This window comes from Aulonocara sp. 'chitande type north' Nkhata Bay, linkage group LG10 (genome assembly GCF_057382095.1).
Source record: "Aulonocara sp. 'chitande type north' Nkhata Bay isolate Kocher_YH1m ecotype deep benthic linkage group LG10, A_spYH_male_GT1.1, whole genome shotgun sequence".
NCBI lineage: Eukaryota > Metazoa > Chordata > Actinopteri > Cichliformes > Cichlidae > Aulonocara > Aulonocara sp. 'chitande type north' Nkhata Bay.
The window spans coordinates 21,570,444-21,583,196 of NC_141353.1; the positions used below are offsets into that span (position 1 = coordinate 21,570,444).

General features: G+C 38.9%; 1 protein-coding gene and 1 long non-coding RNA gene across 4 annotated transcripts; one reads left to right on the plus strand and one right to left on the minus strand.

The window, feature by feature from the left end:
• Positions 1-1,959: 1,959 nt before the first annotated feature.
• On the minus strand, positions 1,960-5,691 carry LOC147320856 (uncharacterized). The gene is made up of 5 exons (XR_015131296.1): positions 4,752-5,691; positions 4,274-4,309; positions 3,763-3,915; positions 3,306-3,396; positions 1,960-2,711 (listed from the first exon to the last, which is right to left on the minus strand). It is a non-coding gene; the product is annotated as an uncharacterized LOC147320856 (long non-coding RNA).
• On the plus strand, positions 5,355-8,915 carry LOC147320857 (sex-determining region Y protein-like). Of its 3 annotated transcripts, none has more exons than XM_086309061.1 (5): positions 5,363-5,695; positions 5,789-5,923; positions 7,040-7,279; positions 7,381-7,585; positions 8,608-8,915. In XM_086309061.1, the coding sequence occupies exons 1-5, from the start codon at positions 5,500-5,502 to the stop codon at positions 8,846-8,848; spliced, it is 1,017 nt and encodes a 338-aa protein (XP_086165187.1). In that variant the 5' UTR covers positions 5,363-5,499; the 3' UTR covers positions 8,849-8,915. The 3 variants fall into 3 exon arrangements, with proteins under 3 accessions (XP_086165188.1, XP_086165187.1, XP_086165186.1); XM_086309060.1 differs by having other exon boundaries at positions 5,370-5,695; positions 7,381-7,657; XM_086309062.1 differs by lacking the exon at positions 7,040-7,279 and having other exon boundaries at positions 5,355-5,695; positions 7,381-7,657.
• Positions 8,916-12,753: the final 3,838 nt, after the last annotated feature.

A 12,753-nucleotide genomic window follows, 5' to 3' on the forward strand; every position in this document is an offset into this window, starting at 1 on the left:
GGTGAACTTGAGCAGTCTTCAGCAGTAGTTTTGTTTTTTCTTGAGCTTTTTATGTTTTGTTTTTGTTAAGCCAGTAAACACTACCATACCATCTTTATTCATAAAGCACTTTAACATAAAACCAGAGTTTTTTTGTTTTGTTTTGTTGTTTTTTGTTTTTGTTTTTTTTAAAAAAAGGTCAAATTGAGTCAACCCCTTAAAAGACAGCCAAATGCTTTAGCAAATAAATGTGTCTTAAGAGGAGTTTTATGCTCAGAAAGAGAAGAGGCCTGCCTAACGTGCAAGGGCAGATCATTCTAAAACTTTGGAACACTGACCCATGAATCATTCAAGCATAAAAAGGCAACTAACTCAAGAAATGAACCAGTGTCTATGCATAGCAGACAGCTTAGCAAAGGACAAGTGACAAAAAAATACTGACAATAACAGTTTGACAGACATAGAATGTTTTTTTGTTTTTTTTTGTTTGTTTTTTGCACCAACAAGGTGATTCCCAAAGAGCTAAAAACCAACAACTTGGCATACCTCAGTATGGTAAACGGTGAGTTCTTAAGATTTGAGGAAAAGTTGGGAACCAAAGAAATGTTGTGCCTAATAAAATCCAGTAAAAACCTCAGACAGAACCATATCCACAGAGATGGATTTCATTGATCTGTCTACTGTTCACTGAAGCCTCATCAGAAATGGTTTCAGTGGTAAGTGAACTGGTTCTTACATAGTGCTATAAGAAAAGATTTTAATTCAATTCAATTTTATTTATATAGCGCCAAATCACAACAAAAGTCGCCTGAAGGCGTTATGGTGTGTTGAATCAAAATTTGAAATTTGATGTCCAAATCATCAATATGTACAGAGAAAGGAGGGAATTGAGGGAATTATGAACACAGAAATGTACCATCAGATTTAGGTCCACCTAACAATCTGTAAAGCATCTGATTGGCAACAACTACATTTTTTTTAACATGACTTTGATCTCAAACACTGTCCCTGCAGTAAAAGCATATCTGAATAGAAAAAAACATAATAGAGCAATATCAGTCATAAATTAGCCTCCCCAGAGCCCAGACCTCAACATTACTGAAACGGTGTGGGATCGCATGGACAGAGAACAGAACAAAAGCCAGTCAACATCCAAAGAAGCGCTTTGAATTTCCTTCAAGAAGTTCGGAAAAGAGAGTTCAGTCTGTAACAAAGAATAAAGGTGCACTGAAAAAAATATGTTGTTGGATTTACTTAATTCAATGGTGGACATTTGTTGCACACAGATGTTTTGCTTTGGCAGCAACTTAAACAATTGAGTTAAATTAACACAATTTATTCATGTTCAATAAACTTGTGCAATTTGTGTTGATAAAATGTGACTTAAACATGTTTTGATGAAGTAATTTGAGCTCTTGGAATATTTTAATCCTTCACAATTTTCTCACGTTATCCCAACACGATTCAATAACTTTTACCCAATACTACTTGGTCACTTAAATACTACATGTTATCTTCAAATTACATTTTGCTATTATATTCTAGTATCAAATACACAATTTTCAAATGGAGGCCTTATAACAGATTGTATTGTTCTCTTCCAAGATGGTTGCTGGCATCCACCAGTAACCTTTCAAAACAAAATGTCTAATTTCACTGCAGTAGGTAAAGAATTAAACTGACATTACTCCTCTACTGAATCTATATAAATCAACAGTTAAATAATGTCAGTTCTTCCGTGTTCTCTGGAATCAATCACAGCAAAGAAATTGGACTGTTTCTTTTGAAAAATGTTGGGAAAGAACAATACAAAACATTCTATTTAAGGCCTCTAACGTCAAGATTCAGTTAAACAACAATTATGACTAAACAATTTGAGGTAATGTTAGTTTCCATTAACATTAAATTAGGTTACTGAATTGGCAAACACCTTCCTATTAACACTACCCATTTTACCCCAATAACTAAAGAAATTAGCACTTGCAGGTCAAAACCTTTATTCAAGAGACGCAAAAATAACATTGATACAGTGACTGTCAAAAATTACAGCACTGATCATACTGTGACATCTTGGTTCAAAACAGCACACTTAGAAATATTCAACGTTCTTTACTTCAACTGAATGAAACTGAAAATACCATTTCACACGACCCATATGGGATATTTAGACTGTATAACTGTTCACGCTACATCTCTTCACTAGTAAAAGAAAGAAAAAATACAAAGAGAAATTTAAAAATGCTGCCAAACAGACAAACAGAACTTGTACAGAGCAAAAGGAAAAACAAACAACAACAAAAAACGGCTCGTCCTCATGGCAGTTGCAGAGTATATAAAAATGAACCCTGCGATCCGTTCCTGGAATTGAGCTTCAAAAATGCAGCAGAACAAGTGTGAGATTTAAATGTCCTCTCACCTAGAGCTGGTCACCTCACATGCATAACAGTGAGCTTCGTTGCAGGAGCAGTTTTGTCTTAGTTGTGAGCTTTTCTTGAGAGCTGAGTTGCATCCAACTCCATTACCACCCATTGAATCACCTCAAAAGTGTAGCAGAGTTGTGATGGGTAACTCATGTTGAAGGAATAAAAAAGGTCCAAACAGCATGGCTACTGCAAAGGTCACGTTATCCAGATCTTGAAGAACAACATCAGAAAAGTCATTGCCTGCCGCATCCTCTGGAGACAGATGTTCATTGTGGTTTTCTCAATCTGTGCAGTGGCCTCAGTCAAGTCCTGGTTAAACACAAAACATTTCTTTAAGATTCCTTTTTAAACTCATCTCTTTTGAATCTACCAGTTCTAATGTTAGAGTAATTTAAACCAATGCAAGCAACATAGTAAATAGCTATAGCCAAAGAGTGGCCTGCCATGCTGCCATTCATGGTCTAACAGAGTTTCTAAGAGAGGGTGAAAAACATAATAATTTCAAATGCTTTACATTAGTTTTTGTTAGAAAGACACCGGCCCATCAGAAATCCAGGTTATGTCACTCAGAAGATGTTAGAATTTAGACTTTCAGCCCCACAATTTGGTTAGCTGTTGGTCAGTTGGTCATTTTTTCAAACAAAAGCTAATATAAATATTGGTGGGATTTTCCTTTGTTCATTAGAATGACAAATTTAAAGTTTTTTCACACTGATGTGACCCCTAATACAGGGGTGGGGATGGGGCCTCAAGGGCCGGCGGCCGAGTTCACTACCAGGCCTCATGTGAACTTCAAATTATTAAAGAGGACTACTGGTCCTAACCAGTCCAATGAGGATCAAGTGGATAACTAAATGCATTTTTAAATGTTGCAAAGCCACAATCTACTCATAAAACACTCACCATGAACTCCTGCACCAAGATGTTGCAATTGTCTTTCACACAGATGCGGAGCACTTTGATGAGGGACTCCGAGCATTAATGTCATCTTTGACTATTATAATAAAGAAAACAGAGATTTGTGAACTTTTCAGTAGCACAGAAGAAAATGATCCCAGACAAAAACTCTTGACTTTTTAAACCAGTCAACATGCAACACCAGCATCTACAAAGCAATATCAAAAGTTCCTGTTTGACATCAACTTTATGGATATATAGTTTCCAGAACATTTATTTTTAAAAAAAGATAATTTTTTCTCAGTGGGCCAGTAAATGCATGACGAAAATTATGGCATCCTTTTAGTGGAATCATTACTCACAGGTAATAGTTGACTGTTTCAATGGATGTAGCATAAAAATCTTTTACTGACCTAATGCAATACATATACACTTTGTAGTTAAAGAATTTTAAAGTTCTTACTGTCATTATGGCAGCTACATCCTTTAGCTTTGTGCCCTGTTCCCCCGATCACTTTGCAAACACTTTCAGCAGACTGTCAGAGAAAAACTCAGCTCCGTCAGAAACCTTGACTGTAAAGGCAAGGTTGGGATGCACTGGAATACTGCATTTTATCTGAAATGACATAAAATTATTTTGAAATAACAGCAGGCACTGTGCTTGGTTAATCAGTAATGTTTTGTTGAATAAAAACTGTGTTTCCAGATCTTATGGGATTAAAAAAAATCCAAAGATGTTTGTTTCTGATTTGCAACCCAACAACCCACAAGTTACAACCTCATTTCAGTTCAAGTGTGCATTAATGCGAGTCCAGTAATCACCTTTCTGGCAATACATACAGGTATAAGTTAAACCTATGGCAGATTTTGGATCTCTCAGTTGTATTAATAGGGTGAGTATGCATGCACCTAATAATTATAAAAAACCTATTATAATTAAGTTACAGAAACGAAAATAGAATATACTTTCTTACCATAACACCTTGAACCCACAATCCATCAGCTGACTCCTGGTGAAATGCAGAATAGAGGTCATCTCTCAATGTGCATCAACAAAAACAAAAACAAAAGGACAGCAGGTGAGGGCAGGAGGGGTAGGGATGTAAGCTAGCATAATGCCGCTGATGATATTAGCTAAAGCTGTTCAATGTCCAAAATCTCACTAACACCACGGTGCAGTAAATACACAATGTAACTGAAGAGTCAGTTGACAAATCTATTCACACAGAAAACCAAATTATGTTATGAGTGCCTCGTAATTAGGTTTAATGTGATATTACGGCTCTTGTGCCAAAGACAAATTCAAATGAAAAAGCGCCAATTCTTTGACAACAGATAAAACAGCAAATAAGCTAACGGCTCTTTTTTAGCATGTTACATGGCGACACTCTAGACGTTTAACTACATTTGGCTGAAGTATGGTAAAAATGAATTCAAAAAATCAAGACATACCAAAAACGTAGAGTTGGCTGCTCGACTTGACTGAGATGGATGCCTTTTTTAAACCACGATCCAAAGCCCGCGAGATGAAATCACGCGTGGTTTCACGAGATTTAACGTTGCTATCTTATTGACTTACGTCACCTGAACATGATATGAACAATTTAATACACCCTTTCTGCATATCATGTAGTTTTTACACTATATAGTTACATTTAACTTTAAAACATGAGGCAATTGTGTTAAATGCATGCAAGATGCTTACATAAATCCAAGAGATGGCCAGTCCCTTTTTTTCAGTGTGGTCGGTCCAAATATTCACTTTGAAGCTCATTAAAATTGTACAAACTCTGTTTTCCCCCCTTAAAACGGTATTTCCATGCATGTTAGCACATGTTGCAGTAATTCGTTACACCTGTTTCCAATTTTCCTGAAAATTAAATAAATAAAGGAATCAAGGGTCCCTCGAGACTCGAGACTTTTTCATAGTTCTGTACATTTCCAGACATGTTTGAAATAGTTTTTAACCTTATAACTTGCAGAATGGTGTAAAAGTAGCTATTTTTAATTATCGCATCATCTTTCTCTCTGTAAAACTCTTAAAACCCATTTTACAAACACATTAGCATTCAACGTTCAGATCTCGCGCTGCGTAACGTCCCCGTTTGGCAACTAACGGTTTTGAATTCGTTCACACGCAATTAAAAACACGCACAACACACAGAGACTCTTCCAAAATAATCGCTACAACAGTCTCACAATGGAAACCAACTCCAAAAGGATAAAACAAGAGGAAGAAGAGGCTGAAGAAGGTAGTTCTAGACACCCGTGGCTAAGTGTCAGCCCGGGTCAAGAGACCTTTCGGGATTGTCCAGTCAAAAAAGAGGGACACCAGAGCGGGATCAGCGGGCCAACTACTCCCAGAAACAAGACCAGTTTGGCCTCAGTTGAAAAAGGTAAGTTACGAGAGAAAAAGTATCCACCTCCAAATGAGTATCAAAAATTATGACTAGGTTAGAAAAGGTGGTGAACGAATGATCCCTTTTCAGGTAACAATGGGATGTTTCAGGGTTGTGGAGTTGGTGGATATTTGAAGGAGGAACCCGACCACTTCGCCCGAACCTCGCCCACACAGGGAGATGATATTCCGGCTGTCTGTTTTACCATCCAACCAACAGAGGAAGGTATCATACGTAGTAGCTGTCATAGCCTGCTAAATCGTATTTGTATTAAATAAACGTGTATGCAGGAGTGTTTTCAGGACTTTTTCAATGTGATGGACCAGCACAAGGTATTGCGTGTCTTCTTATGAATAAAAAAAAATGAATAACTGTTTTAAAAAGTAGTGAAACAAGTATTTATAACTTTTAAGTGAAAGTATTACTAATACTACAAACAGTAATAATACAAGTACTAAGTAATAATACAAACTGTTTTAGTATCAGAATGTACTTGAACTATCTAAAGTAAAAGTACCACCATTTATTATACAGACCCATGTCCATGATATTGTTGGATCATAATTATTGATCCATTAATGTAAATGTCACTTTAAGTATAGTGGTAGGTAGAATCTATATTAACAACCCAACAAGGAATTAACCTCAATTATGATATACTAGGTGAAAAGTAACGGTATGTATGGAAGAATTTCAAGATCTTAACTTTTTAAGTGAAAACAGGAATCATTTATGAAATCAAAATCACAAACTCCTGGCCTTTCTGCATGTTATTACAGTATGATGCAAAAGTCTTTAGTCATCCCTCATTTTTATTATATTTTGCCAGAAAAAAGGAAATTAGGTGCAGCAATTTATTGAAACGTGCAGACATACATGGAACTACATAAGGGAAAAACTGAGTTTGTACAATTTCAGTGAGCTTAAAAGTCAATATTTGGTATGACCACCTTTATTCTGCAACACAGCCTGAACTCTCATAGCCAAGCTTTTCATATAATTTCTTTAAGTAGTCTTTGGGAATAGTTCAGGCATCTTGATGGACATCCAAAGGCCCTCTTTGGATGTTGGCTGCCTGTTTAGTTCTCTGTCAAATGATCCTACACTGCTTCAATAATACTGACATCTGGGTGCTAGTGAACATCCGAAGCGGGTGTAGGGAGGCCAGTCCATCAATTAAAGTGTTTGACTGTGTGTTTTTCTATCCAGGTATGCTTTTACTCTATTGGGAGTGTGTTTAAAGGTTAAAAAAAACATTCTAAAAATATTTATAAAAAATTCAAGAGAAAATTAACAAAAATTGCCAGTAATATAGTTACACAACGTTTATGTCTCCCACAGACATAAAGCAAATGCAGACTGGCAGAGACGCAACTGGACACATTAAACGGCCACTGAATGCTTTCATGGTGTGGACTCGCATACACCGCAAGGTCCTGCAGAAAACCATGACAAGAGGCAGTTTTAAAAACATTAGCATTCAGCTCGGGTTGGAGTGGTCCAAGCTTAGCAAGGAACAGAAGGAGCCCTACTTTCAAGTGGCTCATAAACTGAAAAACATCCATAGTCACCAATTTCCTGGTATGAAGCAAAAACCCTAGACTACATGATTGTAAACATTTATTGCAGAGTAAAAGTGGATCTGTTTTCCATTAACACTTGTCTTTGTTTCATCATGCCAGATTACGGGTATCAACCCAGAAAGAGGAAGCACAGAGAATATTTCAACCCAGTGAAATACACAGGACAGGAAGCTACACAGGACAGGGGGGAGCACCAGTCTAGTTTTCCCCCCTTTTTCCCACAAGAAAAGACAACACTGTGTTCAGTTCAGCCCACATGCCCGGTCCCCATCATATCTTCGGCACCCGCTGTCTCCTACAAAGTGTACTATAATCCCTACTACCTACTACCTGTCCCCTATGTGTCCAGTCTGAGTTACCATATTGATTTAGCCAGGTAAAGAGAGAGCCACTTTCATGACACAGAAAACTCAGACTTTTAAGCACTACATAACTCACGAACACATTAATCTTGTGGCAATACACCAACAGCATAAACGTCACAGAGAAGTCCAATTCAGTGACACCGTTTATTGAGTTGAGACCTCAGAGACACGTGGAAATCGTTAATCATGGCAGCAGGCCTGTCGATCAAAGCGACCATGCCGCTAACTCCTGTATCCTGAGTTATCAAAAAGTTCCCACAAATCGATCCTTAGATCATAAGCCAGTTTTTCTATGAGGCTGTAAATATGCTTTTTAATGTCGCTTAGTTGGATATTTTAACATGGCTGTCTATGGCCATCAACTTGCTTTTGGAAGCAACCCCTAGTTACCACTAAAGGAAATGCATTTTTTTGCCTTCATTTTTCAGCACTATAGGGTTTCGACTTGATTAAGTCTTATATCAGTCAGGAGTTCTTATGTCAGGCAATTTATTTATTTTTAATCAACATATTGTACATTAGTGTTACACCAAGCAGCCACAACAAAAGACGCACGGACAGATGAAGTTTGATCCCTTGCATCTGTCTGAATGTAGTTTTGACATGTAGCAACTCCCCATAGCCCAACCTGATCAAGCACCCTCACCCAAACCAGTCACCACTTTTACCATCCTAGTAAGAGACAATGGTAGTGTGTGCAAAAGCTGCTCGCAAACAAGCTGCAGTTAGTGTTACTCATCCAGACACCCCAGGTCACCCAGCAGGTCCGTTATCATTGCTCTGGACAGGTCAGGGCTCTTTGGGCAATAGATGGTGCATAAATGTAATATTAGAGCTTTAACAGAATGTAAAGATTCTCATAGTTGGCAGTTACTGGACATTTTATTTCACTGTCACATTTTCTAATAATTACCTTTCCATGTCTTTATGTATGGCTTTTCTCTATATGTCCAAATCCAAGGAGCTCCATGGAAGAAGGGAGGGCTCACCACTGCATTCACCTGCAGACAGGCCAGATTGTTCCAGCCTCCCTCAGCGGGGAAACAGCGCAGCAGCCTAACAGCACTGAGAAAGTCCTCAGTGGTTCATTCACATTAGAGAGCCACACACAGCCCAGCATACTCACCAATCAGCAGCTGTCTTCAAACAGAAACGAGGCGAACAAATCTGAGGGGGACATCGACGTGGTTGGACTGTTCTAGGAGATGTTCAGCACACACTGGCTGATTTGCATTTGAGCAAATCAAATATACATTTTTCGCATATTAATAGTTTATTCATTTTTATTCTACTTTTTGTTTAGCTGTTGTCATGTATTTAGAGCACTCCACAACACAAAAAGAAATAGTGCTTTTTTTTATTGCTACTGATGTAAACTAACAGCAGAAACACAGAATGAATGATGTTGACTGCACACATGCTTCAAACAGCAGTGTAATCTGCTGCAATTAGTAAATCAGCAATTCTTCTTGAAACATTTCATTATATACCTATTTCATTACATGAAAGCTCAATGTGCTTAACATAGAAGATAAAAACTACAATGTCTTAAGGCATTCCAAATAATAAAAGTAAAACCACTTTACAAAAAAATAATCTTAACGGTCACACATAAACACACAGCTGTTATAATGGACCTCAGGTCAGGCAGCTTGTTCCAAGGAATGGGACCACAATAACTGAAAGCCCTCTTGGCATACCTGGATGTGATTCTGGAAACAGTTAGGTTTTTACAGCCGCTAGGACACATTTCACAATACTTAGGTCACTTTCACAAAACTCTTCACACAATTCTCCTAACTGACCTTCAGCTTGGCAAAGCAGTTCATTTCACATTCAAAATGCACTACAACTACCAAAACACTTTATTCAGGTCTCAAATAAACTCATTCTTCCAGAACACTAGCAAAGGTTGACAGCCGACAAACACACTTTGTCACCCACAAAACAATGACCTAAAAAACACTAAAAACATGTAGCATTACACAGTGTTTTCTTGTGTAAAACAAGGACACATCTCTGTTTATAATTTCAATATATGTTACTGGAATGAATCAGACATCATGCAGAATTCGTTACAGTTTTTGCTCGTTGCTTGAACACTATAAACCCATGCTTATACTAAAGTAACACAACGTGAAGCTGTTGTTACCATACCTCAAACACATGTACCCCTACCTTAAACAAAAGTGCTGCTTTGCACTCTGGTTGCAATTATGCAACACACTTACTCCTTTATGCAACACACATGGTCCTGCATACTACACTCTATTTCATACATAAGACACTTCGTTCAAAAATGAAATTTCAGGGTGCCATTTGGAAAACACATGTATCCAAAATACAAAACACATCGGGTAATTGCAACCACTCAAATATACACCTGAAGGCACTTACTTGCAAAACTGAACACCAATTAGCCAACCACAAAAAGCCCTCAGTTTAGCCAATTCAAGAACTTTGCAAGCATGGATGGAGGGAGAGCAAGAGGAAGAGGAGGAGGAGGAGGAGGTCAAAGAGGCCATGCACGGACCCATATTTCTGATGATATAAGAGCAACTTTGGTGGACCATGTCATCAACCACGGCCTGACTATGAGGGAAGCTGGGCAGAGAGTCCACCCACATCTAAGCCGCTTCACAGTGGCATCTGTAATAAGAAAATTCCGACTAGAAAACAGGTCTGTCTTCATCTCACTGCCTTCTACTCTACTCAGATGGTTTTTATAGTACTGTTCTACAGTTACCATATCAAGTGTACAGGGTATTGCAGGGTGCTAATGCTCCTTTTGCAGCCAAAGTGGTAGTTTCTGTGAAACATACCATGATTACTTACAGTTTTTGCCCGTTGCTTGAACACTACAAACCCATGCTTAGACTAAAGTAACACAACTTGAAGCTTTTGTTACCATACCTCAAACACATGTACCCATACCTTAAACAAAAGCGCTGCTTTGCACCCTAGTTGCAATTATGCAACACACTTACTCCTTTATGCAACACACATGGTCCTGCATACTACACTCTATTTCATACATAAGACACTTTGTTCACAAAATGAAATTTCAGGGTGCCATTTGGAAAACACATGTATCCAAAATACAAAACACATCGGGTAATTGCAACCACTCAAATACACGCCTGAAGGACCTTACTTGCAAAACTGAACACCAATTGGCCAACTACAAAAAGCCCTCAGTTTAGCCAATTCAAGAACTTTGCAAGCATGGATGGAGGGAGAGCAAGAGGAAGAGGAGGAGGAGGAGGTCGAAGAGGAGGTCGAAGAGGCCATGCACAGACCCATATTTCTGATAAGATAAGAGCAACTTTGGTGTCATCAACCATGGCCTGACTATGAGGGAAGCTGGGCAGAGAGTCCACCCACATCTAAGCCGCTTCACAGTGGCATCTGTAATAAGAAAATTCCGACTAGAAAACAGGTCTGTCTTCATCTCACTGCCTTCTACTCCACTCAGATGGTTTTTATAGTACTGTTCTACAGTTACCATATCAAGTGTACAGGGTATTGCAGGGTGCTAATGCTCCTTTTGCAGCCAAAGTGGTAGTTTCTGTGAAACATAGCATGATTACTTATATTGAAGTACAGTGTTGTACAGTGGATGACACAGTACATACAGTAAAGTACTGTAAGAAAAATAAGCAAACCGATGACAATATGTGGTTGTATTTCTCTAGAATGACTCGAAGACCTTCTGGGGGAGGACGCCAACGGCTGTTCACACAACGGCAGGAACTTGCCGTTGTGGACCTAGTGAGGGCAGACAATGCCATCCGTCTCCACCAGCTACGAAAGCAAATACTTGCAGACAGGCAAGTGTTCAACAGCATAAACCATGTGAGCATCACCACCATCAGACGCATCTTGGGAAAACACAGCATCACCATGAAGCAGCTCTACAGAGTCCCATTTGAGAGGAACAGTGACAGGGTCAAAGGACTTCGAGCTGAATATGTACCATATCAGTACCACATGAATACATTCTGAGAGCTACACAGGTACCCGTGTGATGGGGTGAGGGTTCTGTATGTGTAGCACTGTAGTACAGTAATATGTTCTCTTGGCCATGGATGGAGTTGCACAGCCTCATGAATTCATTTTCATTGATGAAGCTGGATTCGACCTGTGCAAAACAAGACGACGGGGTCGTAATGTCATTGGCCAAAGGGCAATTGTGCACGTTCCAGGGCAGCGCGGGGGAAATATCACATTGTGTGCCGCCATAAGCCTTCGAGGGCTTCTGCATCATCATGCAAAACTAGGTCCATACAATAGGCAACATATACTCACATTTCTAGATGCTCTCCATGATATAGTTGTACAGAACAGACCAGATCAGCCCAGGTTTGTGGTGATATGGGATAATGTCAGTTTCCATCGGGCTGCTCTGGTCCAGGCCTGGTTCTCCAACCACAGTCAACTTGAAGTGGTATACTTGCCCCTTACTCACCATTTTTAAACCCTATAGAGGAATTTTTTTCGGCTTGGAGATGGCGTGTATATGACCGCCAACTACATGCCTGCATGCCTCTTCTGCAGGCAATGGAACAGACCTGCGGCGACATTCAGGTGACAGCAATCCATGGATGGTTTTGACATGGAAGAGGATATTTTCCCCGGTGCCTAGCGGGAGAAGACATTGCTTGCGATGTTGATGAGGTCCTGTGGCCAGACCCCAACAGACGGCGGGATCCATGAGCCCACGTATGCACAATTGTCATAATGTTTTGTGTTTACAGTATAGTGTTTTTTCTATTACTGTATTATGGGTTTTTTGTTTTTTTTGTTTTTTTTTTGCTTTATCTGAATTCATGGTACTGCAATGTACAGTGCTGCAATGTACAATATTGAGTAGGCCTATTTGCTTTTTTGGTTGTTTGCAAATGTGTCTCCTGAAAATATGCCTTCTGAATGAACAATGGAAATCAAAGACTGCAGTGTTTTATATAAAGTAGACTAGTGTGCTCCCCCTGCTCTGTAAGTGTTTGCATATGATGCAAGTATGTGTCATTTTGTCAACAGAGTTACATTTTGACAAAGGAATGTTAGGTTTTGATAGCAGAGTTTAGGTTTTGAGAGTAGAGTTTCA

Coding starts and splice junctions, on each gene's coding strand:
- LOC147320857 (XM_086309060.1), top strand. CDS start 5,500: ATGGAAACCAACTCCAAAAGGATAAAACAAGAGGAAGAAGAGGCTGAA. Junction 5,696..5,788: donor TTTGGCCTCAGTTGAAAAAG/GTAAGTTACGAG, acceptor ATCCCTTTTCAG/GTAACAATGGGATGTTTCAG. Junction 5,924..7,039: donor CATCCAACCAACAGAGGAAG/GTATCATACGTA, acceptor TGTCTCCCACAG/ACATAAAGCAAATGCAGACT.